General features: G+C 40.3%; 1 protein-coding gene across 9 annotated transcripts in view; it reads right to left on the bottom strand.

Annotated features, from left to right (window-relative positions):
* Positions 1 to 5,039: 5,039 nt before the first annotated feature.
* Positions 5,040 to 27,415, bottom strand: part of chd9 (chromodomain helicase DNA binding protein 9) — a 109,529-nt gene continuing 87,153 nt past the window's right edge. For 5 of the 9 annotated variants that reach the window (XM_038302986.1, XM_038302984.1, XM_038302992.1 and 2 more), the window contains 23 exons: positions 27,038 to 27,233; positions 26,633 to 26,815; positions 24,916 to 25,101; positions 24,345 to 24,455; positions 24,042 to 24,238; positions 23,551 to 23,750; positions 23,275 to 23,434; positions 18,668 to 18,757; positions 16,686 to 16,789; positions 16,251 to 16,368; positions 16,111 to 16,168; positions 12,398 to 12,446; positions 12,025 to 12,277; positions 11,704 to 11,909; positions 10,566 to 11,435; positions 10,296 to 10,465; positions 9,660 to 9,890; positions 8,589 to 8,766; positions 7,853 to 8,034; positions 7,537 to 7,758; positions 7,284 to 7,433; positions 7,049 to 7,153; positions 5,040 to 6,876 (listed from right to left, as the gene is read on the bottom strand). In XM_038302986.1, the coding sequence (XP_038158914.1) occupies positions 5,908 to 6,876; positions 7,049 to 7,153; positions 7,284 to 7,433; positions 7,537 to 7,758; positions 7,853 to 8,034; positions 8,589 to 8,766; positions 9,660 to 9,890; positions 10,296 to 10,465; positions 10,566 to 11,435; positions 11,704 to 11,909; positions 12,025 to 12,277; positions 12,398 to 12,446; positions 16,111 to 16,168; positions 16,251 to 16,368; positions 16,686 to 16,789; positions 18,668 to 18,757; positions 23,275 to 23,434; positions 23,551 to 23,750; positions 24,042 to 24,238; positions 24,345 to 24,455; positions 24,916 to 25,101; positions 26,633 to 26,815; positions 27,038 to 27,233 (5,188 nt within the window). In that variant the 3' untranslated portion in view covers positions 5,040 to 5,907. The remainder of the gene's footprint in view (positions 6,877 to 7,048; positions 7,154 to 7,283; positions 7,434 to 7,536; positions 7,759 to 7,852; positions 8,035 to 8,588; positions 8,767 to 9,659; positions 9,891 to 10,295; positions 10,466 to 10,565; positions 11,436 to 11,703; positions 11,910 to 12,024; positions 12,278 to 12,397; positions 12,447 to 16,110; positions 16,169 to 16,250; positions 16,369 to 16,685; positions 16,790 to 18,667; positions 18,758 to 23,274; positions 23,435 to 23,550; positions 23,751 to 24,041; positions 24,239 to 24,344; positions 24,456 to 24,915; positions 25,102 to 26,632; positions 26,816 to 27,037; positions 27,234 to 27,415) is intronic. The other 4 variants (XM_038302987.1, XM_038302985.1, XM_038302989.1 and 1 more) reach the window with 4 other exon arrangements.

Below are 27,415 nucleotides of genomic sequence, written 5' to 3'. Positions count from 1 at the left end.
GGACTAAATCTTCCTGAAATATCATTAGGGATTAGTAAGGCATCTAACATATCTTACAAGAACCAACAGGGGACCTAATAAATAAACATGGACAATCTCTTTCTTGGCAAGGACATCATAATAAAACAAAACAATATAAACTGTTTCTTTATATATATATATATAAAGAAACAGTTTATATTGTTTTGTTTTATTGGCCTTCAAAACTGCAAATGAATAAAAGGTGTTTGAGGGAAATTGTTTTATTTAGTATCAGATGTCTTCATAATAACAGAAACTGGCCTCAAAGCTCACTGATGTAACATTAATAGTAAATTATTTAATCTTAAAGAAGCTTAAAGATGCATCTTATAATTGCCTAGGATATAGAAGCTTTATAGTCATGATTGGTGCTTGTTTGTTCTTATTCCCTGTGCAGCATTTGATGAATCTGGTGGCGCTCTGTCAGAGTTATGACCTACTATACTCAAACACATACATTCATTTTTGCAGACTCTGTCTTTCTGGCTGTCTTTCTGTCACCAAGCGATCCAATCCTTGTTTACTTTTCTCAGTTTACCAATTTCTGAAATTTGGGCAGTGAAAGGTTTGTTTCCAGCTCTTCCAATCTCCTGTATTAAGGTCATATCAGTAAATGTGTTAAGGTTCATTATCTTCCATGTTTGGGCCTCATTAATTTTACTAAATATTGCATATCATCTGCAGACCTTGATATTAACTAAAACCAGTCATGTTGCTTGGGGTTTTGGTTCCTCCCATTTACTCACTCAGGGAACTAAACACCATATTAAACCTTCTGACAACCTTTCAAAAGTGCTTCTCCTTCAATAGCATCAAGGATGAAGGCAACATGAGTTGCCTAAATCATGTAATGAAAATAACATTACATGATTTTGAAAAAAGAGACTGGATGTTTTATAAAACAGGAAGCAGATTTTCTTAAAAGTTTTTTAATAATTGTGGAAAATAATTTCCAAGCAAATTACATTAAAAACAAATAAGAAAATGTATTTCTTTTTTAATGTTAATCTTTTGAGAAAATTCAATTCAAATATTCTTTAAAAAAACTTCTAAAGATTGTCATTTATATTAAGCGAAGCCAACAATGTTGTTTTTAATTAATCTTAACTGTATTAGGGTCAATCGTAGAAGGCCCAAAGAGCCCCTGATCTCTATTTATACACCTGATTTTTGATTGCCTGAAAAAATGTAAAGCCACCTTCCGCCATGCTGGTACTCCCTACTCTCCCGCAGTCAAAAATGCCTACATGTGTAGCATTTGGCTGCAAAAACAAGCAGTTTGTCGGCTGTGGGAAGATGTTTCATTGGTTATTTCACAGTCAGTGGATGTACTAACCAAGAAAATCAATATATACGCCCATGTATCCTACAGCATAGTATGTAGCATAACATTAGTCTGGCTATCTCGGACTGACTCGAAGATATTGACTAAATTAGCCATTGACATTATGTCTAACGTAAGAAAGTAAATAGAAAGTAATTCACTGTGAAATGTTAATGTAATTCTTTATTTAGTGGATGATGCTGTCGTTTTTGTAGTTTTTGTTGTATTTCTCATTTGAAAAAGTCTTATGTTGAAATATATTGCATGTTATATTAATGGAAAAAAAGCAACTCAAACATTTTACCCATATATGTAAGATGTAATTACCTTAACAATGTTATTAATACATGTATATTACATGTGCATCCTCAATTTAGCATTTTTGGAACTTCAGTATTATAATGCTAAATTAACACATTCATTTTGTGCTGATGGATTTGTATAATATGTTATATTACATGATTTTAGAGACTTCATTGATTTCATAATGACTATGCAATAAGATGTGCCTATTTCTTTTATTATAAGTTAAAGTAATCAGCTTATGCTATGAGACAGCTAGTGTGTGTCAAAGTGATGAATTTATCTTTATTATAAAAATCTTAAGTTCCCCAGAACATGAGAAAATCACCGTTGTTCAATGCTGTAGCTCATGTGTTGTTTATATTGTGACCGGTCTAACTAGGGAGTACCAATATGGCGGCCGGTGGCTTCACTTCAAGCCCATACTACCAACGGGCGAACAGCAATCTAGTGAATAGAGAACAGTGCTTGCAGCCTGTAGACCTGTGGTCTAGAAAAACATGCTGCTCTATTACCGGCCTGTTTAGGGTCGTCATGTTGAACCCCCTCATCCCTGCTTGACGCCCATTTGGGGCTTGGATTCAGTGTTTGCGTTTTATTGAGTGATGCATCTCAGGCCGCTACAGCTATAAATATCTCACTTTCATCAGCCCATAAAATGTAGCACAATTTCTCTTTAAGCAATTCAGTTTGCTGTGTAGGAAATTGGAACCTCTTAACCCTCTCCAGGTAGATGTTGCAGATTTGCAACAGCCTAAATGCCACTTAGCTAATTACTCCACATCCATATTTTAAGAGCTTTTGTTACTCAGAAGTACAACAGAAGGACTTAGTTGTGCATCTGCAACAAACAGTTTCTCTCCAGCTCACCAGAAAGCACTGCTGACTCACTTTCAACATGGCTGAGTCCTTGGTGTCACTGAAACAGATTTTCTAAGCACCAATTTCATGTAAGTATCCAATTTCCATTATTTTGAAATCAATACTACATAAGAAGAATCATGAATGTGTATAGATATGACACATGCAAATTAGATTTTATCACCTCTGGGTTTTTCACCAGAGGCATCTCGATTTCAATGTTGTGGATTCGCAACGTGTGCCCAAACAGGTACCAATGGATGCTACATGCTTTATCTACTAGTTTGCCTATATTTTGAGCACCATTTTATCAGAAACGGCCTTCTCAAGAGGTTTTGAGATGTCGGTGGAGATTTTTTTTTTCGAATTTTGTTTTGTTAATTTTTTGTTTGTGATATTCAAATAAAGTTAACGTTAATTTCAAATTCAGTCTTCAGTGTTATTTTTCCACTGTTGCAAATCTGCAACATCCCAGAATTCATTGCATGTTAAGGTCTCTCTCTCAAAAAAGTCTGAATTCTATATTACTACCCCATATGATCGTTTTCTCCAAATATCAGATTTGTCCTGCAACTACAACTTAATTTAAGCCCGAGAGGATTAGGCTTAAGCCAATTAAAAGTTTCTCCAATTAGAACTGTTGTCATAATATGAGAGGACTGCTGTATCAGAAAAATATTGATACCTTCTCGCATTTAAGAAGTAAGACAGAAAATTAAATATAGGTTAAAACTTGTCTTTTTTTTATGCTCAGGCACGTTTAGAGATTTTGAAAATATTTCTGCTTCGACTGGTTTAGAAGTCTCTAAATTCCTGTAAGAACAGAATAATTTGATCAAAATCATTAGTTAAAACAAAAAGCACAGACACATTTGATGAATAGTCAGAAGAATATGTTTAATAAAAAATAATTAAACCTCAATTTCCTCTATAGAACTTCATAGAAAGTAATCCAATAAATTACAAATGACTTTAAGACGCATTTTCCTGCACTACAATAATTATTTTGACTACACAGACCACATCTTGCAAGAATTACAACTTTCCAATGAGAAAAAAAATAAAGACAAACTGACCAAGGTGACATTTTACGGTCTTATCAAGCTGAACTGAAAATACAAATCCCACGTTTGCTCATTGTGTCATCCTTTTACAGCAGTAGTGTTTTGTCGTTCCCCTTGCATATTGGTCTCTGTTTACTTCAATCACGCCACAATATGAATACAAATATTTCTCATTCGGGTCCTTTCCCCTTCCGACTTCTGTTCCAACAAGCCGCAGCTCGCAAATTTACTCCACTGAGGCTTCGCTGAGGGGCGACAATCATTCCATCAGTGGCTTACAGCAGACGGAGCAGCGGCTGGGTGTTTGCATAAGGGCACTACCAGTTAAAACAGAGCAGTGGTGTGAATTTACAAAATGACAGTGGTACGTTTTACTCAGACATAGAAAAATACCATACTGTTGGTAATCATTAGAAAAATGTAAGTTGTATTGAAAGCAAACCATGATGAGGTCTATATAGAGCAGGCATACAAGAAAACCACTTTAAAGCAACATTAGAAAACAGGAGTCTTCAGTCTTTGTCTTCAGACCTCGTAATTTTTTTATTTTAGGCCCACTGGAGAGAGAGAGAGAGGTGCTACAGATACTCAGGAATTCAACAGTTTATGCAGGGGCCCCCTTCTCCTTGGAAATATCTAACAGTCAACGGTGTAACAGCAGTCCTAGAGAGCACTGTTGTGCCGGAGAGGATTAAAAAAGGTACTTCGGCTCGAGTGTAGTCCAGTGTTGTATGTGTAACCTGGTTACAGCTCCGAAAATGGACGTGTGCATGGAAAGCTGAAGGAAACACACAAGCATGGCAAGTGAGCGGCTCAATGAGAGGATGAGGTGCAGGATAAGGGCACTTCTACATCTAGCTGAAGCTCAGTTTGTCAGCAAAACAGATTTGTGAATGGTGTGAGATAAACGACACAGAGCTGCAGACTCCCGGCATAATAAACATAATTTGAAATGATAAAGCCCTTCCTGTAGCAAAGCCCGTCCAGCACTAACTGTAATACTCAACTATGATAAACAATCAAACGCAGTCTTAAACAGGATTGATCCATGTTGTGCTTGTGGCACTTGAACGTTTTTAACACCACAGGCTTTCATGAAACACTTTAAACTTCCTTCAGATGACTGAAGAGGCATGTTTGAAGATAAAGAACACTTGTAATCACAAGTCGAAACCAGTGAAGCTCCTTGAACGCAAAACATTCGGACTGGAAAAGTTCTGGAAGCAGGAAAGACGGGACAGCGGGAGACGGCGTGATGTCACAGAGGGGATGAGGGAGAGCTGGCTTTAGAGACGCATTTAAACACGGTCCAGGAAAAAAGAAAAACGGACAGACATGCATATGTACTTCTGCACAGTGGAGCCAAAGGTGAGGTAAAGATGCGGTCAAATACGATGGGATTTAAGGAATTTTATCCACAAAACACTTTCAGGACGTCGGGGTCATTTTTTTTTTTGTTTTTTTTCTTTTGGCACACCGGAGAAACCTAATTCCTGTCAATAGATAACGTCATCTAAGAACTGCACACACACAAAAAAAACATTTGCCTTATTTAAGGATATAAAGTGCATCTTGAAAGGGATGCATCTCTAAAATTTGGATCAATCCTAAACAGAAAACTAACTAATTTCCCCAATCAATGTTTAATCCGGAACCTAAGATAAATAAAAAGGGTTGAATGCGGGTGGGGGGGGCAGTATGTATGAATTATAAACTGGGGGTGGAAACATGGCAGATGAGAGAATCTACAGCTTCAGTGACATTCATTAGCTGCCCAGGTTATTGCTGACATTATCCAACGTTTATCTGCAAAGCCAAAGTGTCAACAAACCTGCAAATGTACTGGCTATTTAACAAGTGAACCCAAGTGTTTGTAAAGTGTCAACCGCCACAACAATCAAAATATATTAATAGTACTGCTCAACGAGCAAGTTGATGTAGTTTTATCTTTTTTTAATAAAATTAATCCTGACATAATTAGCATAATTACAATAATGCCTTTTTTTCTGTTGCAATTGTACATTATCAGCGTTACAAGTTCACAAAGTTCAGAAAGTACCAAAGTCTGACATGCAAACTGTCTCAAAACAAGACTGTACCTTGTGAACAGACATGAACATTTTATTTCAGCTCCTTTAATTCAGTTTTTTTTAGGGTTTTTTACAGTCTTTTTTTGTTGTTGTTTGTTTTGTTTTTTTACACAACGTAGTTAGTTCTTATATTTACACGTAAAGAAATCGCAACATAAGTGCTGGAAAATCCATATATATGTGAATAAATGTCTACATTTCTAGGCAATACATAAATAAATTTTTTTATTTTGTGTTCATCGGTTCAGTCCTCGTCACTGGAGTCTGAATCATCGGAGGATGAGGAGGAGCTCCCAGACTCTGATGAAGAGGACTCCGCTTTCGCTGAACATTCGGGACCACTGTTTTCTCTCGGTTCTGCAGATTCCTCGTCCTCCTCCTCTTCATCCAAAGCCTCCTCTGGCCCCTCCTCTTCACCCTTTCCGGATGGCTGCCTTGCCTCAGTCGGTAACGACTGGGAGGCTGAAGGAGCGGAAGGAGCAGCGGGTGGAAGGGTTGAAGGGTCGCTGTTTGGGCTCTGTGGCTGTGTGGCAGACACAGGAAGGTTAAGGCCTGGAGTGAGAAGCATCCCTGGGTAAAGCATACTGGAGAGTAATAAGGGGTTAAGAGAAAGTGGGTGACTGGTAGCTGCAGAGGCAGCTGAAGCACTTTGTGTGACGGTGGCAGAGGAAGCAGAGCTGGAAGTGGAGGAAGGAGTCACGTTGGAGCTCTCTGTCCTTTCTCCTTTGGTTTCTGAACTATGAGGCGGGGCATTCGACTGATCCGTAGCTCCACTCGTGTCGGTTCCCTTCGCCCTCTCTTCAGAACCTCCTGCAACTTCCTGAGTCGGTTTTCCAAGCAGGCCGCCCATGTTGAGCAGGTTTGGCAATCCTGCCATGCCAGAAAGCATCATGGGAAACATGGCAGCAAGGTTACTAGCAGCCAGGTTGCTTGCATCGGGCGGCAGCCCCATGAGGCCTGCGGTCAGCTGCAGGGACTGTAAACTTTGGAGGTTTTGCTGGAAGGCCTGCAGACTGCCGAGGTCCATTCCAGAGAGGATGCCGTTGGCCAGCAAAGGGTTCAAACCCAGGGTGGAGCCTGCTGAGCTGGGCATCGCTGCGGCTGCCGCAGCCTTGGCCAGAGGGTTTTTGGGTCGGCGTCCTCGTCGGCTGACCTCCTCAGGAACGATGGGTCCCGTCAGGATCCGGTCAAACATGCTCTCAGGGAGATAACCCTGGTTTTAAATAACAGACAAGCTTATAAGGTTAACACAGCAAAACTAAGATTCCTTTACTTCAAAATGTATCTAAATACCAACTTTAGAGCAAAATTATATAACAATTTCACTAAAACATAAATAAATACAGAACTAAACGTGGAAAGAGAAAACAACTACTGTTACTCACCGACTGTTTAACCACGTCAGCCCATTCTGGTGGGACCCCATACTCTGGATTTTCCTGAAGGAACCGGCACAGATCCTTCAGAGGAGGAGCAAAAGCTCCACCGATCTAAAGAAGAAAAGCAAACCGCATGAACCATTGTGAAAAAGAGCCAAACTCTAAACACACAGAAAGAAAGATTATCAAAGAAAGACCAAACGTACTGGGAGAGGAGCTTCATAATTAGACACTAACTCACCTTTCGAGCATTTTTCCTGTTTATGATCTGCACCCTTTCCTCCCCTGTTAGACTGTTCACGTCGATCTTGTTGGGATTCCTGCAGCGGTGCCTCTTCTGCTTCGGTCGTCCATCCTGGAAGTGGAACTGCATCTGCATCTTATTCACCCCCTAGAAAAAAAGAAAACAAGGATATTTCAGTAAAATGAAATTCTGAATTTTCAAACAAAACCCAGAGCAGCTGAGAGTGAAGAAAAAAAAAAAAGAAACTCACTGGGATAAAAGCTCCTGTATCCGCCACAAAACCAGGATGCTCCCTAAGCCACTGGTCTAGATCTTTCCTCATAGGAGCGTCGTCCCCTGCTAGTCGGGTGCCATCTTTAAGGTTGATAACAGGGACCCTGGTGTCTGTGTCTGCAGGGATCTGACTGGAGTTCATTGGTACAGCAGCTCCTGGGATTCCCACCTGACCAATTCCACCCCATCCTGGAGCCACCTGAGCGGGTATAAGAACAGAATGTTTTCCTCCTGTAGTTTGTAATGTTTTTATTATTTATAGAATATTTACAAAGGAGTTAATTAAGTTTTACCGGATCTGGATTAATAGGTGATTTATTCTTATTCATGAAGAGCAGCTCCATTCCTTCAACATTCTTCCTTCTTCCCCTTCTCTTCTTAACCATGGGCTGACCGTCCACTGCTCCATTCAGCCTCATCTGACCACTAACACCCGGAATAACTGAAGGAGAGACAGCATGGCTGCTGTGAACGTCTGCATGAAAGAACAAATTAAAAGAAGAGTATTGGCAGCTGCTTTAAAAGTTCCGTCTCAACTTGACAGACATGGTTATGTATTTATTGGAAAACGCCGCAGTTACGTTTTCCTTCCGCTGTAGCTTAGAATGACTGCTGGGCATCCTCTACATAATTGCAGAGGCAACAAAGGAGCTTTTCTCAATTTAAATACAAATATTTTTTTGTTTATTGGTCTTTTTTTAATGTTTAGGAAGTTTTTGGTTTATGTATGAAAAAACATAAATTTGTGTTGGGAAAAAAAATAAAAATAATAATATTAATATATATATATATATATATATATATATATATATATATATATATATATATATATATATATATAATCTATGTTATATATATATTTTTTTCCTGTTTATATATTATAAATTATATATAAAATCATCTGAAAGTCTCAGTTCAGTAACACTATGCTCTGCTGCCATCTAGTGGCCAAAAGAGGAGTAGAACAGTCTAAGCACTTTAAAGTCTTTTTAGGCATATCAGGCTTAAATAAAAAAGGAAACAACCTACCAGTCTGGAAACTGCTTTGGGGCTTGGTTATGTCAGCCAGGCCTGTGTCTGAAGCGCTCTGCAGCTCATGGAGCCGGGCCAGATACTGCTGCTGGGCCTGTGGGCCCTCTTCGGCCTCAAGGGGCCTCTTTACCGGTAAGCCCTGTTTCTGAAAGGTCAGCTTTAGTCCGCCCTCCTGCTACAATCACAGACATGAAGGTTAATCAGACTGAGGTTAAAAACATCATGGAATACAAAGAAAATACCTCAAAGGCTCTTATATTATTTTTCTGATTTTGAAAAATATGTGACCTACTCTTCACAAAACAGGTTACATCTCGTTTCATTTATTTTGCTTTTAAAAGCTTTTAAAAGTTTAAGATCAAATCTATCAATTTCATGAAAGTTTTTCTCAAACAATGACAGCAAAGACTTTTCAGGGTGTTTTTTTGTTAGTACTTGTGGGACACATGAACACACAGTGGGTGGTGCTGAGCAGGGCAGTGGGTAAAGTCTATTTGGAGTCTGGACTGTGCTTAGAAGTCATGCCAAAGAGTTACAGTAGCTGCTCTCAGCATAAAATGTCCCCATTTAAAGACAACAAGCAGCTTTCTGAAGAAAAAAAACAGAATCAGTTTTATCAAAATGCAACAAGAAAGGATTAAAAGGAAAAATGATTCCTCCTTAGGTTATAGCCATGTTGCCAACAAGCATATTAGAAAAAACATTAAAAAGTCCCCCATTCCAGTCAGATTACAGGCAAGAACCCCTCAGTGCAGAGGGGCATCAAACGGAAGCTTATCATACACTCATGCCTGAATGATTGGTGTTCATATAATCACAGCTTGAGAGCCCAATTCAAACAGAGTGCGTGGGAAAAGACGGGAAGGCTGTTATTAAATTAATCTCTCCTCCTGCCAGGCAGCGCAAACCGCTAATCATCCCCAAAGGAAAGCGGGTCGGAGAGCGCAGAGACATGCTGAACGCAGCAGCTAACAGCGGTCGTGGCAGAGAAGAGGTAGGTAGGGTCCTACAGTTAGGGCTGAAGCGGAGGGATGGGGGCGGAGGGAGGAATTGAGAAATCAGACATACATCATTGAGTTTTACTGAGAACTCCTTGTTTTCTGCAACATGCTTGGTCACCTTTGACCCTTGTGGAGAGGCAGAGGGGTCCTCGCACAGGCTGTTGGCGTTGTCCAGCAGCTTGGTGGTGTAGAAGGAGGCGACCGTGCTGCCGGGCTCATAGACCCGGCGGTGGCCAGGCCACTTGCCCTTAAGCACAGCCTGGCAGATGCTGTCCAGGCGGTTGATTATCACACGGTCCTAGTCGAGGAAACAGAAAAGTTAAAAACAAATAAGGAAAAATGAGCCCAGGGATCAATTTAGCTCTTCAGCATTTTTTATTCCCATTAAACAGTGGCCATTTTGTAATGTTAAACTCTTTTAAATGCACTTAAACCATATAGGAAAATTTTAATTAAAAGAGTTTAAAAAAATCAACTGCAACTTAATTAACTGCATATTATTTTCTAAAAACATAATTCTGCCTTTTAGCCCCATTATGGCCATTTGACATTTGAAACAGAGATTAGAATCAAAGGAAAATAACAGACATAGAAGAGAACATTGTGATAGGTGATCAGAATTTGAACTTTCAGCTGAAATGTAAACGTTACTAAGAGCTTAACAAGCTCTAGATATGAAAAGCAAGAGAGGTACAGTATTTACCTTGGGCCAGTACGATGCAGCCAACATGTAGCCTCCTCCCTGGAAAGGATGGGAGGAGTTGTTTGCGACTCCGTTCTCAGACATGTGAGAGTCTAGCATTTCGTCCTGGGTGGTGCTCAGAGACGCCACGCTGTCCTCGTCGAAACCTTTAACACTCGCGGTTACAGGCACTGTGAAAACCAGGGGAAGGTTTCCAAAAACATGCCTCTAGGTTTATGACCTCTTAAGACAAACAGGAAGTATTACATCCTTAGACCTGCCGGAACTCACCTTTCTTCTTGGCTTCCTCTCCCTCGCTTTCACTGTCATCAGAAGAGGAAGAGGACGACGATGACGAAGAAGAGCCGGAGGAGCAAGATGATGAGGAGGAGGAAGAGCTTGAGCCAGAGTGCGAGGAGGAAGAAGAGGAGGATGAAGACGATGAAGATGAGCGTGAGGAAGAGCTGGAGGAGGAGCGATCCGAGTCGGACTCGGAGCCTCGCCGGGCCTCCCTGCGGCCCCTCTTGCTCGCCTTCTTGGGTTTCTTTTCTGTGGAGTTGGGCGTTAGCGGTTTGGTTCGCGCCGCCACCATTTGCCTCTCGCTGTCCTTCGCCCCTAAAACCGGCTTTTCCTCCAGGCCAGTGGGAGTCGCTGGCAGCTGATGGGGACTCCATCCCTCCCCCTGCCTTTCTTTTACCTCCTCCTCCGAGGCTGGTTCCACTTTTGGAACAAGTCCGCAGGGATCAGGGTCTCTGTGTTGAGGTGGAGGCAGTGGGGAACCTGGCGGTAAGGAGCTGGGAGCCTGATACTGGGTATGCAGCAGCGGGGTCGCTGTGCGCTGCTGCTGCTGGGCAGCCTTCACCTGGCTGTAGTTGCGTTGGGCTGCCATGAAGCAGAGATCGGGGTCTCTAAGAATGTGATAATCCGTCCGACTGACGCCGTGCTTTGCAGCACCAATCAGCAGGTCACGGTCGTGAGTCCCAGCCTCCCACCACACAGGAAGATCAGAGCTCATCTGGCACAGGGACAGGCGTTCATACAGTAACGGGTGTCTGAGGACTTGTTCCCTGACCTGTCGAAGCAGCTCTACTCTGTACAGGGTACGGGATGCTCGCTCCTCTGTGATTGGCTGGATGGTCAGGGAAGGATCCACTGCCGAATCTGGAACAAGAGGAAATGATGTTTGTTCTACAGATACAACCTTGTAGGCTTATTTGTGCCTACAACTTTAACGTCACAATATTTGCCTTTCCTGTAATGATTAACCTTATCAGCTGTACCCCTGAGGTGGCAGGACAGCTTGTTTACCAAACAGCTACTGACTACTCTAAAAGCAGACAGTCTGGAACTATTCCCAGCCTCTTTTCTGATTTTAAACAAGAAAATACATGCGTGAATGCAAAAAGCTAGAAATAAGGAAGGTTCTGACCTCCATCTTTGGGTGGCAGGCGGCACACCCTCCTGCACATGGCGGTGAAGGCGCAGAGGTATTTCTGAAGGCTCTCGTCTGTTTTCTTGTGCAACCGAGCCATGGCCCTAAACTTTGTCCAGTCAAACTGCCCGAGGTTTGGGTCAAAAACGACGCCAAAGGTGGAGACGACCCGATAGAAATCAGCCTCTTCTCTCCTGGTCCATCTGCAGGGAGCGCATGTAGATTACAGATAAAAACATAAACAATCACTGCATTTCCAATAACATGAGCATGTTTTGATTGTCTTTTCAGTATTTATCAATCTCCTCAGCTTCTGACCTCTGCTGGCGTTCAATCTTTGCAGCCATTTTAGGGTTAAGCGTGTCTTTAAGTGTGGGGGCCAGTGGGCAGACGGGGGCAGAGAGCATCATGGCCTGCTGGGTCTGAGGGTGGGACTGAGTCTGATGGATGTGGAGGATCTGCCGACTCTTTGTGTAGCGCTGGGAGGCTGTGATCAGTCGCCTCAGTCTGGCTGTGAGCACTGAGGGGGAGGGCCAGTAAGCAGTCTGGCCTTCCGTCAACAGAGGTGCATCTGGAATGAAGTAAAAAAATATATGTGGAAACAAGATCCTAATGCTTTGCCCTGCGTAGGAAGGCTTTGCTTGAAATAAATATAAAATACCACGAAGGATTGCAAAGATTTAATACCCACCTCCAGCATTATCAGAGACCACCAAATCTCCAGGGGAGGAGGCGTCATCCTGCAGGACATCAACCACTTTAGATACATCAACTTTATAGGAAACAAGGAGATTATTATGACTCATCCGAAGTGGATTTATAGAATCAGAAATGGAGCCATTAGGCTCTTTATGGCCTTAACTGACCACCAATTAAACCTCTAAGCTGTCAATTCAGATTATTATTATCATTTAATATATAATTATTTTTATATTATAATATAAAAGGACTGAAGGGTCTTTGTTTAGGGTAGTAGCTTTTAAAGCAACAGAAAATAAAGGGTATCGTTGGTCTACCTTTGTGCATTAAAGCATTTGCTCCTAAACTGAATTTTAAGTAAAAAAAATGATGGTTTATTTATTTATTCATTCAGAGAAGAATTTACACAGTTTTGCCCAATATTTGAAATATTGAAACCCTTATATTTCATCCGATTGCCGTTTCCAGCTAACGTTTGAGTCAGCAGAAACAAAAGGAAATAATAATCAGGCTATTTGGCTGGAAATTTGTATACGCTTCCTATGACAGCTTTTAACCCGACCAAAACACCAACACTAATAATCATTGTATTTAAGACGGTAAGATTTGTGCAAAAACGCTTTATTATAGATCTTAAAGAGAGAAAATTAAAAAATTAAAACCAGATCTCAGGTCAGTTCTTTATTAGCCACTCTTCGAAAATCTAACTATTTTCTCAAAAAGTTAAATTTTAAGTCCTATTATTGCTGAAGGAAGTAAAAAAAAAATTACTTTTTATAATTTTCCCAAAACCTTACTGAACCCTGATGTTAAAGCCAAAGTATGAAGTAAACTGGAATCTTACCTTTAGACCCCTCCTATCTCCCAGGCTGATTACTGATAAGATGTTGGTTATATCGTATGCCAGCAAGATAAATAAAAAAGTTCATAGCTAAAAACACACTAAAACTTTTGGTTAAAAATTTCTTAGGGTTTAAAGTCTCTTCATGAAGTTTAAAAATTTTTTTTTTTAAAGTCAGTGGTTCCAGTTTATTCCAGTTTAGTGTGGCTCAACACCCCAGCAACCTTCCTTCTCTGTTGGTAAACAGACTAACAGAAGACTCCTACACTTGAAACTGTTTTTTCTTTATTAGTATTGTATACAGGTGGGAACCAATCATGACTGACTGACTAGATAACAGGTATCTCCTTTAGTGCTACAGAAAGCTGCAGGAATACCATGCTGCTTAACAGTACAGGTGCTGGTCATAAAATTAGAATATCATGAAAAAGTAGATTGATTTCAGTAATTCCATTTAAAAAGTGAAACTTGTATATTATATTCATACATTACATACAAACTCATATATTTCAGATGTTTATTTTGTTTAATTTTGATGATTACAAATGACAACAAATGAAAATCTCAAATTCATCATATCAGAAAATTAGAATATTGTGAAAAGGTTCAAAATTGATGGCCCCTGGTGCCACACTCTAATCAGCTAATTAACTCAAACCACCTGCAAAAGCCTTTAAATGGTCTTTCAGTCTAGTTCTATAGGCTACACAATCATGGGGAAGACTGCTGACTTGACAGTTGTCCAAAAGACGACCATCGACACCTTGCACAAGGAGGGCAAGACACAAAAGGTCATCGCTAAAGAGGCTGGCTGTTCACAGAGCTCAGTATCCAAGCACATTAATAGAGAGGCGAAGGGAAGGAAAAGATGTGGTCGAAAAAAGTGTACAAGCAAGAGAGATAACCGCACCCTGGAGAGGATTGTGAAACAAAACCCATTCAAAAATGTGGGGGAGATTCACAAAGAGTGGACTGCAGCTGGAGTGAGTGCTTCAAGAACCACCACACACAGACGTATGAAAGACATGGGTTTCTGCTGTCGCATTCCTTGTGTCAAGCCACTCTTGAACCACAGACAGCGTCAGAAGCGTCTTGCCTGGGCTAAAGAGAAACAGGACTGGACTGCTGGTGAGTGGTCCAAAGTCATGTTCTCTGATGAAAGTAAATTTTGCATTTCCTTTGGAAATCAAGGTCCCAGAGTCTGGAGGAAAAGAAGAGAGGCACTTCATCCACGTTGCTTGAAGTCCAGTGTAAAGTTTCCACAGTCAGTGATGGTTTGGGGTGCCATGTCATCTGCTGGTGTTGGTCCATTGTGTTTTCTGAGGTCCAGGGTCAACGCAGCCACATACCAGGAAGTTTTAGAGCACTTCATGCTTCCTGCAGCTGACCAACTTTTTGGAGATGCAGATTTCATTTTCCAACAGGACTTGGCACCTGCACACAGTGCCAAAGCTACCAGTACCTGGTTGAAGGACCATGGTATCCCTGTTCTTAATTGGCCAGCAAACTCTCCTGACCTTAACCCCATAGAAAATCTATGGGGTATTGTGAAGAAGAAGATGCAATACACCAGACCCAACAATTCAGAAGAGCTAAAAGCCACTATTAGAGCAACCTGGGCTATCATAACACCTGAGCAGTGCCACAGACTGATCGACTCCATGCCACGCCGCATTGCTGCAGTAATACAGGCCAAAGGAGGCCCAACTAAATACTGAGTGCTGTACATGCTCATACTTTTCATGTTCATACTTTTCAGTTGGCCAACATTTCTATAAATCCTTTGTTTTTATTGGTCTTCAGTAATATTCTAATTTTCTGATATGATGAATTTGAGATTTTCATTTGTTGTCATTTGTAATCATCAAAATTAAACAAAATAAACATCTGAAATATATGAGTTTGTATGTAATGTATGAATATAATATACAAGTTTCACTTTTTAAATGGAATTACTGAAATCAATCTACTTTTTCATGATATTCTAATTTTATGACCAGCACCTGTAGTTCAGATCAAGCATTATAGATTTAGTTCCTCTTATTATCAACAGATCCCCAAAAAAAAAAAATGCTGAACACTGAATGAAAAGTTGTAATGCGACTCAAAGATAAATGACTCCCAATGTTCATGGCCAAAATAACTAAAAGTTCAATTTTATTAAGTTTTCGCTCTATCAAAGCTATCATTTGGTCAGAAAAGGAGAAATATTTCCATTAACTGGTTTAGAGAGAATCAACTTGTGTGATGTGTGGCACAGTCAGAGGGGGGCAGTGTTGAGCCCACTGATTGAGGCTTTAAGATGCCCTTCATTTTGAAACTAACCTAAACCTTTTCCCTTTTACTCCAGAGATACATGGCATATTACTATGGTCACTTTAAGCATTGCTAATCCACACTCTCTAAATAGCTGCTCTTAATAAATAATCAGTGGCCATCTTAACACACAAAAAAACACTTCTAAATAATTTCTATCATAGTGGCCATTTTTCCAACTTTCCGATTGTAAATTTAATTGGGCTCATTTATATGGCACCAATTCGCAAGACATCTAATCTCAAGGCGCTTTAAAGAGACAATTTGATGAGATCATACAGGAAACTTAAACACTTTAAGGATAAACTGTCCAAATATTGTGTGTATGATGTTGCTTAAGTCTAATAATCATGACACCCATCGTTTCAGAGCCAGATATAAGAGGCTCTGGATAATCTATATCTTTATCTATGAACTAACTTGACTCTGAGAACAAAGATGACATCCATTCTAACTATTAAAGGCATGTCAAAAAGATATGTCCTTCATTAGAAATATTCATTACAGTAATAACCACTTCCTATTTCCTCTTATATCTGCTGGCTTACCTCCATCTCATCTTTCAGAAGGGCTGGAGCAGGTTTATACTCTGGATCATCCACATCCCTACAGTCAAAATGCACAGTGCTTTTACCAGTTCACCTTTATACAGCAGAGTACGACAAAAGCAGTCGGGCTCCGGACTCACCCATCCATGAAGTCATTGCTCCTCTGCTCAGCAGCGATGGCCTTCTCATCCGGCCGACCAACGCGGTCTAAGAAGCACAGAGTTGGGTCTGCTCGAATTGTGTTGTACTTCTCATATCCTGGGAGAAGCAGAAAGGCAAACAAAACGGCACATTTAGCAGATGATAATATATGGAAACTTGTGGATAGTGATCAGGAAACACACACAAGCTGTCTGAATTCACACCAAACATTTGGGAGCAAAGATAACTAGGTTAAAAATAGGGACAACAAAACTAAATTTATTCCACTTATCAAGTAGATAAGTTTGCAACTCAAAATAACGCATCTGGCAATTAGTTTCAATAAAATCAAATCAAGTCCTGAGTTCTATAAAAAACACAAATACATTTAAAGACTTTAATTTCCCCCTAAAATAATCTTGTTTTTATTGTACCATGCTTGAAGACTCCAAGTAGAAGACATTTATCGGCGACTGCATCCCACCAAAGGGCCGGGAGCTCCGAGTGGTCCGGGTCCGGCACCCAGATCTTAACCTCACTGTGGAACAAAGAGAGAGAAGAATATGGTTACCAATCTGCATAAGGATGATACACAGGTGCATTTCACTTTAAATACAATCCTTCAGAAATTCTATAAATTCAAGTTTAATTATTTTCAGGACAACCACAATGAAACGGCTCATTCAGATCCCTGTTTTCCCACGAGGGAATGCACGAGAATTTGACCTGTGTGTATTTAAGTTAATGTGGATGTAGCGTTAGCAACATTAGCAGTTAGCTAATGTTTGTTTACCATTGTTTCCTGGTCTCTTACACAAATAGCAACACCACCTGCAGGTAAGAGACAGGAGTGGTGATAGCAAGGCAGGCTAATGTTAGCACCCTGCCAGGACTGATGTCATTACAGAAGGAGGAACAAAGTCTCAGTTTGTGGAGAGCATGTTTTGATGGGCGTTTCTGGTATGAATAACGAGTCCAAAAAAAAAAAAAAAAACCCAGCCCGTCTCACAGTCTGGATTTTCCAGGAAGTTTAAACTGAAACTCGACACCAACAAACACGTTTTAACATGGAAAAAATAATCTGATTTCTGGTTGATGATAATTACAATATGATCAGAACTCATATATATTCATTACCCACCAAGTAAAATACTTAAAGCATTACTTGTGATAGTTTTGAAGGTTTTTTCTGAATCCCACCGCAAAACACATGCAAAAAAAAAAGATATTTTCAAATACGGATGCTGGCCAAATGAAATGTATGTTTTTATGCCACTGCTCATTGAACAAAGCTATTGTTTCAGCTCTTTCTTTAAATTCACAGCATTACAATATCGTGGCACCTAACCTGTTGGTACTTATTATCTCTGGTTATTGGTAGCTCTGGAACTGCTGACATGGAATCAGCTCTTTGATTCTTTACTCTTCCTCCAGATGATGACAATGTGACAGCCAAAAATAAAGCCAAATTCATTTACATCTAAAGAAAACTCCCTCCAAGTCATAATGATAACTATCACACTATTCCCACTTTCCATTTAAGTTTGCAATTGTTGATATGGCTTGTTGATTGCTGATAAAATACTAACTGAACTTGACTTATTTAGCATGTTCTCGAGTCCGAGTTTAAAGTGTTTTATACTACATTGAGTCATTCATCCATTCCTGCACTGATGGTGGTTAGCTACATGGCAGCCACAGCTACTTTGGGGCAGAATGACAAAAGTGGAGTTGGCATAAAATTGGGCAAAAACACAAACAAAGATAGAGCAGAGGTTAAAACCAGCAACCAATCAGCAAACGGCTCATATTTAACTAGATTAGAACAATCAGAAAAAATGCTTTAGTTAAATCTTTCTCTAATGAAAATATAGAATTTGTATGACATTCCAATTTGCTGAGATGCACGTTGTCTTTAACCTCCTCCTGCATTGATAAGCTGCATGTAAAATTTCAATAATTTTAAAGGTTTTTTACCCATCACTCCGTTTACTGTAACCACAAAGGATACACTACTAAGGATAGCTTTAATATAAATTAAACAACATAAAATAATCATGAATTCTTACGGATTAAAGTCGTGCAGTTTCAGAAACCCTACTTTAATGTTTAAGGTGTTCTAACCCATTTCACCAGCAGGGTGTGCTGTGCCTCCATTTAATGAATGCTTTGCAAGAGTTTCCTCCTTCAACAAGTTGAAATGATGTCCAAACACACACATCAATCTAAATGTTCAAAATGTAATTCAAAATTATAAGTACTTCAACCTAGACTTGTTTTCTTTCAGCAGCTCTACATCTACATCTAACTAGACCTTAATTTTCTGCTTATTTTATTTATAAATAGGTGAGATTATTTTCCCTCTTTCAGTAAAGGCATAAAATCGACACCAGAGCATTGCTGTAGTTGAGCTCACCTGGAGTCGCCGCCGTCCAGCACCTTCTGGGCCTGACTTCCGATCACCTCTTGTTTCAGGTAGTAGAGCATTCTGACCCGGAGCAGCACCCTGCAGAGAGAAAACGCCGCAGATCACAACAAAGCCCCGTCCATCCACAAACGCTGAGCGAGCAGATCCAGCACACCCACTCACACGCACAGACACCTGCTAAATACAATGCAAATGAGCTAAATGTGTGACAATCGAGCTGTAATCCAAAGCTTGTTCTGTACGGTCACGGTCCAAACAGTTTTCACTGCTGCACACCCACATTAAAATCAAAAACAATTTTTTTTTTTTGTAATATCTGAGGTTGAAACATTACACCCTCTGCTGATCAAGAAAAACATGTAAAACACACAAATATCTGTCAATGCAACATTGAATAACAAAGAGTTTCTGAAATGAGAGTTGTGACATCTTCTCTAACGAGACTCTGAGGACAGAGTAAAACGACAGCACCTCTGCAGTTGTGTCGTGATTGTTCCCTGGAAGGAGAGGAAGGAAGGGAAGTTCGGGCTGACAAGCTGGAGACAGCATGACTCACAGGGGAGACATTAGCTCTATAATGCATGATCGCACATCAGACGTCAGCTTTGGAGTGAAGTAGTGTTAAAGTGGTGGTAGCAGTGGAGCGCCACTCTGCATTAAAAACCAGCAGAGAAGAGTCTTTTTTTTTTTTTCTCCATATGCAAAAAAAAAAAAAATTAAATAACCACTTAAAAATGATTTTAAGGTTCATCTTATGGTCTGCTGGGAAGATGTGAAGCTGTGGTTCACAGGATGGTGGGAAATCAATGTTAAGTGAAGGTTTTATTATGGAAAAGGTTTTTAAGAGAAAACCTTAAACATTAAAATGGTGTTTTAGCATTTGAATTTAAAAGATGGAAAAAATATCTTAAGTGACAACTACCCTTTATAAATACAAAAAAGTGCAGGAGTGGAAATAAAAGAAATACATTTTCAGGTTACAGCTTAAATAGTCTGAATACTATTCAAAAAAAAAAAATTGATTTATTATTTCTAATTTAAACCACTCAGCAAAACCTTCAAAGGTAGTTCTGCTTTAAATAAAAATGAATATTAAACTTCTTGGCCTAAAATGCCTTTTTGCCTGATGGAGGTGACATAGAATAACCTTACTCCGCCAGATGGATTTGCTCCGCATATCCATCTGGAAACCTTCCGTTGAAGTAATTTTGGGAAGGGGCGAAAATACTGGTTAGCTGATTGGCCTATGTTGGTGATAGACGGGCCAAATAAACCAATCAGATCAACGAAGCATATGACGTACTAACAGAGTGACGACGAAAACACAACCACAAGCCAGGCTTCTCTTGCCCAAACCAGTCGGGAGAAGAAATACTCTGTAATTCCGATAAAACTTGCTCGATAGCCACGCTAACGCTAGTTTCATCGGCTGAAGCCGCCATGTTCTTTAGACTGAACTGTCGCGCTTCTCGTTGCGTCACACCTCAACCCGCCTCAAAGCCAACGCAGATTGGACGTTCGTTTGGTGAACGGCTCCAAATTTTCTATTTAACGGAGAGTCTCCACACTGATCTGAGAGTGAAACCTTGAAAGCTCGCGAGATCAGGATGGTCTCACGAGGCTAGACATAGCAGGACTTAAGTAAGCCTCTAAACCAACAACGACGAGGTTCTCCAAGCAGAGTTGGGGAGCAGGTATGATGTGAGTGGAGGGTTGGCCAGTGCTCTACTTTAGAAAATAGCACATGGTAGTTTAAGGTTTCTCACATTTTGTCAGGTTAAATAGACAAACACCCATATCCAGCTAAATCAACCTTCTATAAACCAGCTTTGTGGTCCATGCTAGGGACAAGCGTTCTCATAGCATGATGACGCCACCACCATGTCTCACCAGAGCCCCGTTTTGCACGTCTGCTGTGTCTGTGAAATATTTATGATAACCGTTTTCTTTTATGAAAGGTGCAACAAATCATTTTCCCTGCTGAAAAACTTCCTCCATTTATTCTGTTTATATCAGCAGCTCCTCCTGAGTTCTTACTAACCCAGCCTGTCGGTCCAGGTTGACTGCTTCGCCTGGGTAAGTCTGAGGTTTTGCCGGTACTATTTACAGTTTCAGAAGTAGAACACATGATTACTAGCTGTCTAGTCAACAGATTCTCCCACTTGAGCTGTGGAGGCCTGCTGTGTCTCCAAGGTTACCACAGGCCTCTCAGCTGCCTGTCCCATTTAGGCCACAAATGTCACTTGAGTTGCCATGTGTTGGTGGGTTTGCAGATGTGCCGTCCTCCTGTTTTTGGACGATGCTCTGTGATATTGTTTTAATAACCCAACTCTTTGTTCCTTGGCTTCCATGATGCAGTTAGCTAACTGATGTTTCCTAACAAACATCTGAGGCTTCCACAGAGCAGCTGTATTTACTGAAATTAAATCACACACAGGTGGACTGCCACATCATGCCCCACGCAGGCCTTTTCTTTTCTATACAGACTGGATTGCATTTTTTCTATCACATAAAATGCCAATAAAAACCCCTGAAGTTTTTCAGCGTTCAAGGTCCAACAGTAGGCCTTGGCAAAAATGACGTCAGCAGCATCTCGCTCCCTCCCTCTTTCAGTGTCGACCAGGAGCAGCTGCCTGTCCTCTGCCTGTCACTGCAGCCCTTCATCAAAATCGCTCTTAAGCCTTTTTTGGTGGGTGGTGTCTGGGAGACACAGTTCATCCTTAGAGGCTTCAGAGGAACACTACTCAGCAGGGATGGACCCAAATGAAAGTTCTTAGCTGCAACCGAAAAAATTAGGAAACCGAAGCTAAAAAACCAAAACACAGAAAGAAGTTATGATGTCAAATATTATACAATGTGCACTAATCCTATTAAAAAACTTTTTTTTTTTAACTCGAGGCATTTCAATTAAATATTCAATAGCAAAAGTACTAAAACATGTATTTGCGACTGAAATTTTGTTGTGATGTCTTTTACCTTAGGAAAATATTCTTGTGTTTTCAGACACCTCTTACCCAGACAGAGTGGGCATGTTTGGTGTCAGTTTTGTTTTCCGTGTTTTATTCTTCTTATATTCAGAGTGGTGATCGGGATGTTTTTTAATTCTATGGCATTTTGTGCCACTTATCTGAGCGCACAGTGAGACCGGTGTGCAGTGTTTAAATTTGTCCCACCTCACTCAAAACCTGTCAGCTAAAAAACTCTGCCCTGCTACCTGTGCTCTGTGGTCTCAGTCCTTTCTTTATGCGCTCCACAACTTTTCTGCGTGCCAGTTGTGCCGTTTGCTTGCGATCTTTTTTCTTTCTTGCTGGCTTTGCGTTTTTTTCCCACATCATTGCAAGTTTTGGCCATGTTGTTTTAGTGTTAAATGTCTATTGGCCCTAAACTGAGAAGGTTTTTTTTTTGGTCATTTTTGGCCGAATATTTTTGGTGGCCGAAAATTTTCGGTGCATCTCTTCTACACAGCTGTAGGCAGCCTCTCCAAAGCTAATAAGAAAAGCACTTCTGAAGAGAGGAGCATGCATGAAATCCATCATACTGTAAGACCCTATTTTAACTAGGGGGAAAAAAATCTAAAGGAGTTTCCGCCTTTTTCTAATTATTGAATAAGCAGATTAATTAAAAAAGGGGTAAAATGTCTACCTACTTCTGTGCTTGAGTTTTTTTATTTGTAACCAATCAGAAATAATTGCTTCTCAAAGTTTTCCTTTGCTGTAAAGGAGTCATGTGCTTCTGCAAACATGCAGCTCTGCTTAGAGCACCGGTGAACCCTTCACCCCCAGACCGCCAGTCACATTCCAGGTCCTCCGACTGAGAATGCACGAGTCAGCAAACTCTGCTGAGCACGTGTCCCCAAATGCCCGGCATGTCACACATCACACAATCATGAGATTCAGCGCTACTAGACAAAGAAACAAAGGAGAACTTTCTATGGAAGCTGCAGAGCTCTGCAGCCAGAGCTCAGCGACCAACTGCCTCCATCCCGAAGAGAAGCAACACTTTATTGTTCTCCAACGTCTCAAACCAGCGTTTCAATGAGAGCTGAGCACTCACATCCAGCTTAAAATAAGAGAGATCTATGATGACCATTAGCTGGTCTGAACTTTGATGGGGTTCTTTAGAGCCAGCTGATTCACATGCGATCCACGTCTGTTAATCAATCAGTAGGCTGTCAGCTCCAATAGAAGTTGGAGTGCTTCCTAATTACTGTGGCTTGGCAGTAACCCTGTTAAAATCTGAGCCACATGCAAATTGTATTTTTATTCACTTAGCCTTCATTCTATAAGAAATAAATGAAAAAAATTGCAGTTAAGAGAGAATAATCACCACCTGCTAGTAGCTATAACAGCTTAAAGGCTTTAATATAAAGAGCAAACTCTTTTCTTACCACCAAAGGCACAAAATCTATCCAGCAATATACAGTCAGCATCAGTCATCTACTAGAACATTTACAGTGCATCCAAAGTCTTCCAGCGACAAACCAAGATACTTATTTACCCTATGGCAATAACACGTGTGGAAGTACATGAGACTGAATAACAACAATGCATTTCTAACAGGGCTGCGTGTATAATGGAATATAGCCAAACACCTACTTGTTGCAGTGGTGTTTCAGATGCTTCTTGTAGCCGTCGTCCTGCAGCATGTGCTCAGGGTTGTGCTTCCGGAGCCACTCAGCTTTGTGGATATCAAAAGAACTAGTCTGGGTCTTCATCTTCTTGCCCTTTCTGCCCCGAGGTACTGGGACTGACAGGCCTAGTGGAAAAGAAGAACTATCAGCTTGTGCGGCAATGCTTTGAGAGGTCAAAGGTGTGAATAGTTTTGCTATCAGAGAAGGTAATAAATCCTTGAAGTGAATGGGAAACACTCACCGAGGTGATTCTGCAGCTCCTTGGTGCGCCCGTCTTCAGTGGGAGCTATCAGGTCCCACATGAAGCTCTTTATTTTGTCATCGCCACGGTAATGGACCAGGCAGTAGGCGAGCAGGGCTCTGCAGATGGACTCCACATCCCGCTCGGTCAACTGCTTCTTGAAACGACCGTGGTTAAGGATATCTTTCCAACGACCCCATCTGGAAAGCAATTACGAACCCTTTCAGAATGCATGTCCGTACATTAAAATGCCAAAAAATATTCGACAATAACTTAACACAAATTATCTTGTTTTGAGATTCATCAAATAAAGTGGTCTAATTGTTTATTTCATGGGGGACACTGCTGATATACGAGTGCAAACGTATGTAATAATCTCCTTTTTCACAGTGAATCTATGTAAATGTTTCTTTTTTTTTGATTGACCTACTAAAAACTAATTCATCTGACATTCCCTTTTATATCAAAGTCTCTCTAAGCGTTGAACTCACCCATAAACAAGCAAGTTCTTTTCCACCCTGAAGCACTCTGTGCGTCCGTAACTGTTGGGACGGTCGTTTCTTCTGAGCTTAGGCTTGGTCTCATCGCTGTCACTCTCCCCCTCCGACAGCTCTGCCAGCTCATCTTTGGTGGCGCTGAACGGTCTGGTCTGCTTTCTCACACGTGGAGTGTCGATCACCAAGCTGTTCTGCAGTGAGGAAGAGGAGAACACACGTTTTCAAGAAATGTCAGAAATGTTCAAGCTAGACTTCAGCTTTATGAAGAATCTACATCCATCAGAGCGCAGGACTTACTCTGCCGTTGACCATATCCATATCGATGTCAGCTTTTTTGGCCCACTTGTCCCAGAAATTAGGATCATCCAGAGAGATGTCGGTGCGGTTCCCGGATGCCACAAAACTTGCCTGAAGGCAAAAATGAAATTAATTTAAAGAATTAATTAAAACTTCTCAGTCTTTTTGGCTGTATTTGGGGCTGGTAGGAATTTATTATAGAACTGGGAGTGATATTAAAACCAGTTGATTAGAATACACTGATTACTCAGCCTGGAAGCAGACAGGTTTCCCTCATCAGGATAATAATAAGTAATTGAAAGGTCATCTACTCTTAATGTCCTGGTTTTGCACTTTTTGACCATTCATTATTTACATTTATCTTCTAATCCTTTAAATCCTCTTAAATTTTAAACTAATTGTATTAAAAAACTTTGGTCCCAGTCTTTTGTTTCTATTTTTCAATGAACTGGTCAAAATCAGAATCAGTAAATCAGACTTAAAACTTTTTTTGTCCAGAATAAGCCTGATAGCTGCATCTTTATCTAATAATTATTGTGCTAAATACTTTTCCTCCATTAGTTTTATTAACCTTAGCAAAAGTGGATCCTCGTCCCTCAGACTCGATGGTGATGGTCTTTGTCCTGCGTTGGAGGATCTGATCAATGTCTTCCTCACAGAATTTGGCCCCTTCATCTTCCTCATCCATGATGGCTCCGTAGGCACCACGTCGCAAAAGATCCTCGATTTCTTTCTTGGACAACTGCTGCTGAGCAGCCTATGGAAAGAATGATCTGTTATTTTTGAGAACTTAACAAATGCAATGTATTTTTAATACAGGGCACTGAGACCTAGTGTCACCGGGAGAAGCAAAACACATCCACACATGTTGGTTTGTTATTAAAAAACTCATCATCAGCAGCCTATCTAACCCCAGCTGCTGTTCAGGATACAAATATGCTCAGCCTGACTAGATGTAGAAAAAAGCCTAATAGCTCAACCCCCATGCAGATCAGATAATTCTCAAAGGGACTCAAACTGCAACTCAACATCCACCTACACTCTACACACTGCTGACACACTCCCTCGTGAACAGATTAAACTAATAGGATCAGTTACACTGGGAGAAAATTGCAGCGACGACCTTCATCATTTTGTGGTTTTTCGCCTGACTTTACATTGTAGCCGTTTACCAGCTTTTCTAATGCATCTTAGTTAAAAAAAAAATAAAAATAAACATTCATATTTACATTTATTAAGACTATATGAGAAGGGACTTATTTATATATATTTTTATCAATTTAATTATCTACTTAAAACAACAGAAAAAGACACACTTTTGGGGTCTAAACTTTTCTGCGTTACAAACTCCCCTTCTTTTGTGTGATAATTAAATGCTGAGCTGAGCAAAATAAAGATACGTGACAAAAATGTTTAAAGAAAATAAATATATTACTTTGTGAATCAAACTAAAGCATCAAGAAATATTTACTACATGAGTTTTTCCAAAGTTGATTCTTGGTGCAAAAGCTAACTTTAATATAATAGGATTTAAGCTATTGTTTAGTTGAGTTTTTTTATTTATTTATTTATTTTTTTTATGAAAATCTAAACAGTCTTGAGTGCAGAGGTATACACGCTTTTTATTCTGCCTGAAAATTAAATCCAGTTTAAGTAGGTTTCAGCTTAGAAAACTGTATCCAAATTCTAGATCATATATAAGAAGCATTGTCCAAAAATTAGAAAGGAATATTTTGCTCGTCTGCAAACCTACCAACACAAGGCAGCTGAAATGTCAAGTGAGGCATAAATCAGAGAGCTATCTATGAGGCGAAATGTAACCTTGGAGATAAAGTAGGAACCCAAAGCTCAAATGGAAGAAACTGAACAGGAAAACTACCAATTCTGGATTCTAATAATCTGTCCTTAATGAAAGAGTGGCATGAAGGGAACCCACTGCTGAAAGTGAGACCTCAACAGGTTCAAGTTTGACCTAGACACAAAAATATCTATTCAGGGTAAACTCACTAGGTCTATGGATTATACCGAACACATCATCCCCAGAGTGATGCTGCTGGAATGCTTTTATTTAGTCAGGACTGATTGTAACATAGATGCTGTTAAATATCAACACTACAAAAGAAAAAAAAAAAAACGGGGAATAAGACTTGAGTCTGGGGTGAAAGTGTAACCTATACAGGATTCAATTTAAAAGAGTAAAGGAACATGAATACCTCTGCGAGGCAATTTAATATTGCATGGTTTAAGCATTTTGCATTTGAGACTATTTGGCTAGTTCTCTGCCTCACCCCTCCTCCTGTGCCTCCTCCAAGGCTGTTATCACGGCCACTCATGCTCTGCAGCACGGCTTTGTCCAGGCCCAGCTTGAGGCTGGCCCGGTCAAACATCTCTCGCTCATACGAGTTCCTGGTGATGAGACGATACACCTTCACCGCCTTGTTCTGACCGATTCGATGACAGCGAGCCTGAGCCTGGAGGGTAAAGAAAAAGTGAAATGTGTTCAAAAGAGAAGACACTAATCTATCATTTGAACTTTAAAGTAATTGGCTTTAGATCGTAGTGTAAAGACAAAAAAAAAAACAGGAATAAAAATTTATCCATAAGCATTTTATTTATGATTCCAATACTATGCTGCTTCCATGCCACAAATTAAATATATATATATATAATCTACTGAGAATGTAAGCCTTTACCTGCAGGTCGTTCTGAGGGTTCCAGTCAGAGTCAAAGATGATGCAGGTATCTGCTGCAGTCAGGTTGATGCCCAAGCCACCGGCTCTTGTACACAGCAGGAAAACGAAGCGGTCCGAGTCGGGCTTACTGAAGCGATCTATGGCAGCCTGACGCAGGTTTCCACGAACGCGGCCATCAATGCGCTCATACAAGTACCTACAGCCAATGCAAACAAAATCAAACCACAATAAATACGAGTAGGGATTTTTTATATATATATACTTTTGTTTTGACCTTAGTCTACAGACTTTGAAAACTCAAAAATGTATTTTAATCTCCTTCAAAATGGAGGAACATCCTCAAACAGTGCTTCTTCAAAGAGTGGTTACCGTCCTCAT

Source organism: Cyprinodon tularosa, unplaced genomic scaffold, assembly GCF_016077235.1.
Source record: "Cyprinodon tularosa strain WSP-4 unplaced genomic scaffold, ASM1607723v1 ctg50, whole genome shotgun sequence".
Lineage (NCBI taxonomy): Eukaryota > Metazoa > Chordata > Actinopteri > Cyprinodontiformes > Cyprinodontidae > Cyprinodon > Cyprinodon tularosa.
The sequence above is the reverse complement of the archived record's forward strand: the minus strand, read 5'-3'. Positions and strand labels throughout refer to the sequence as shown.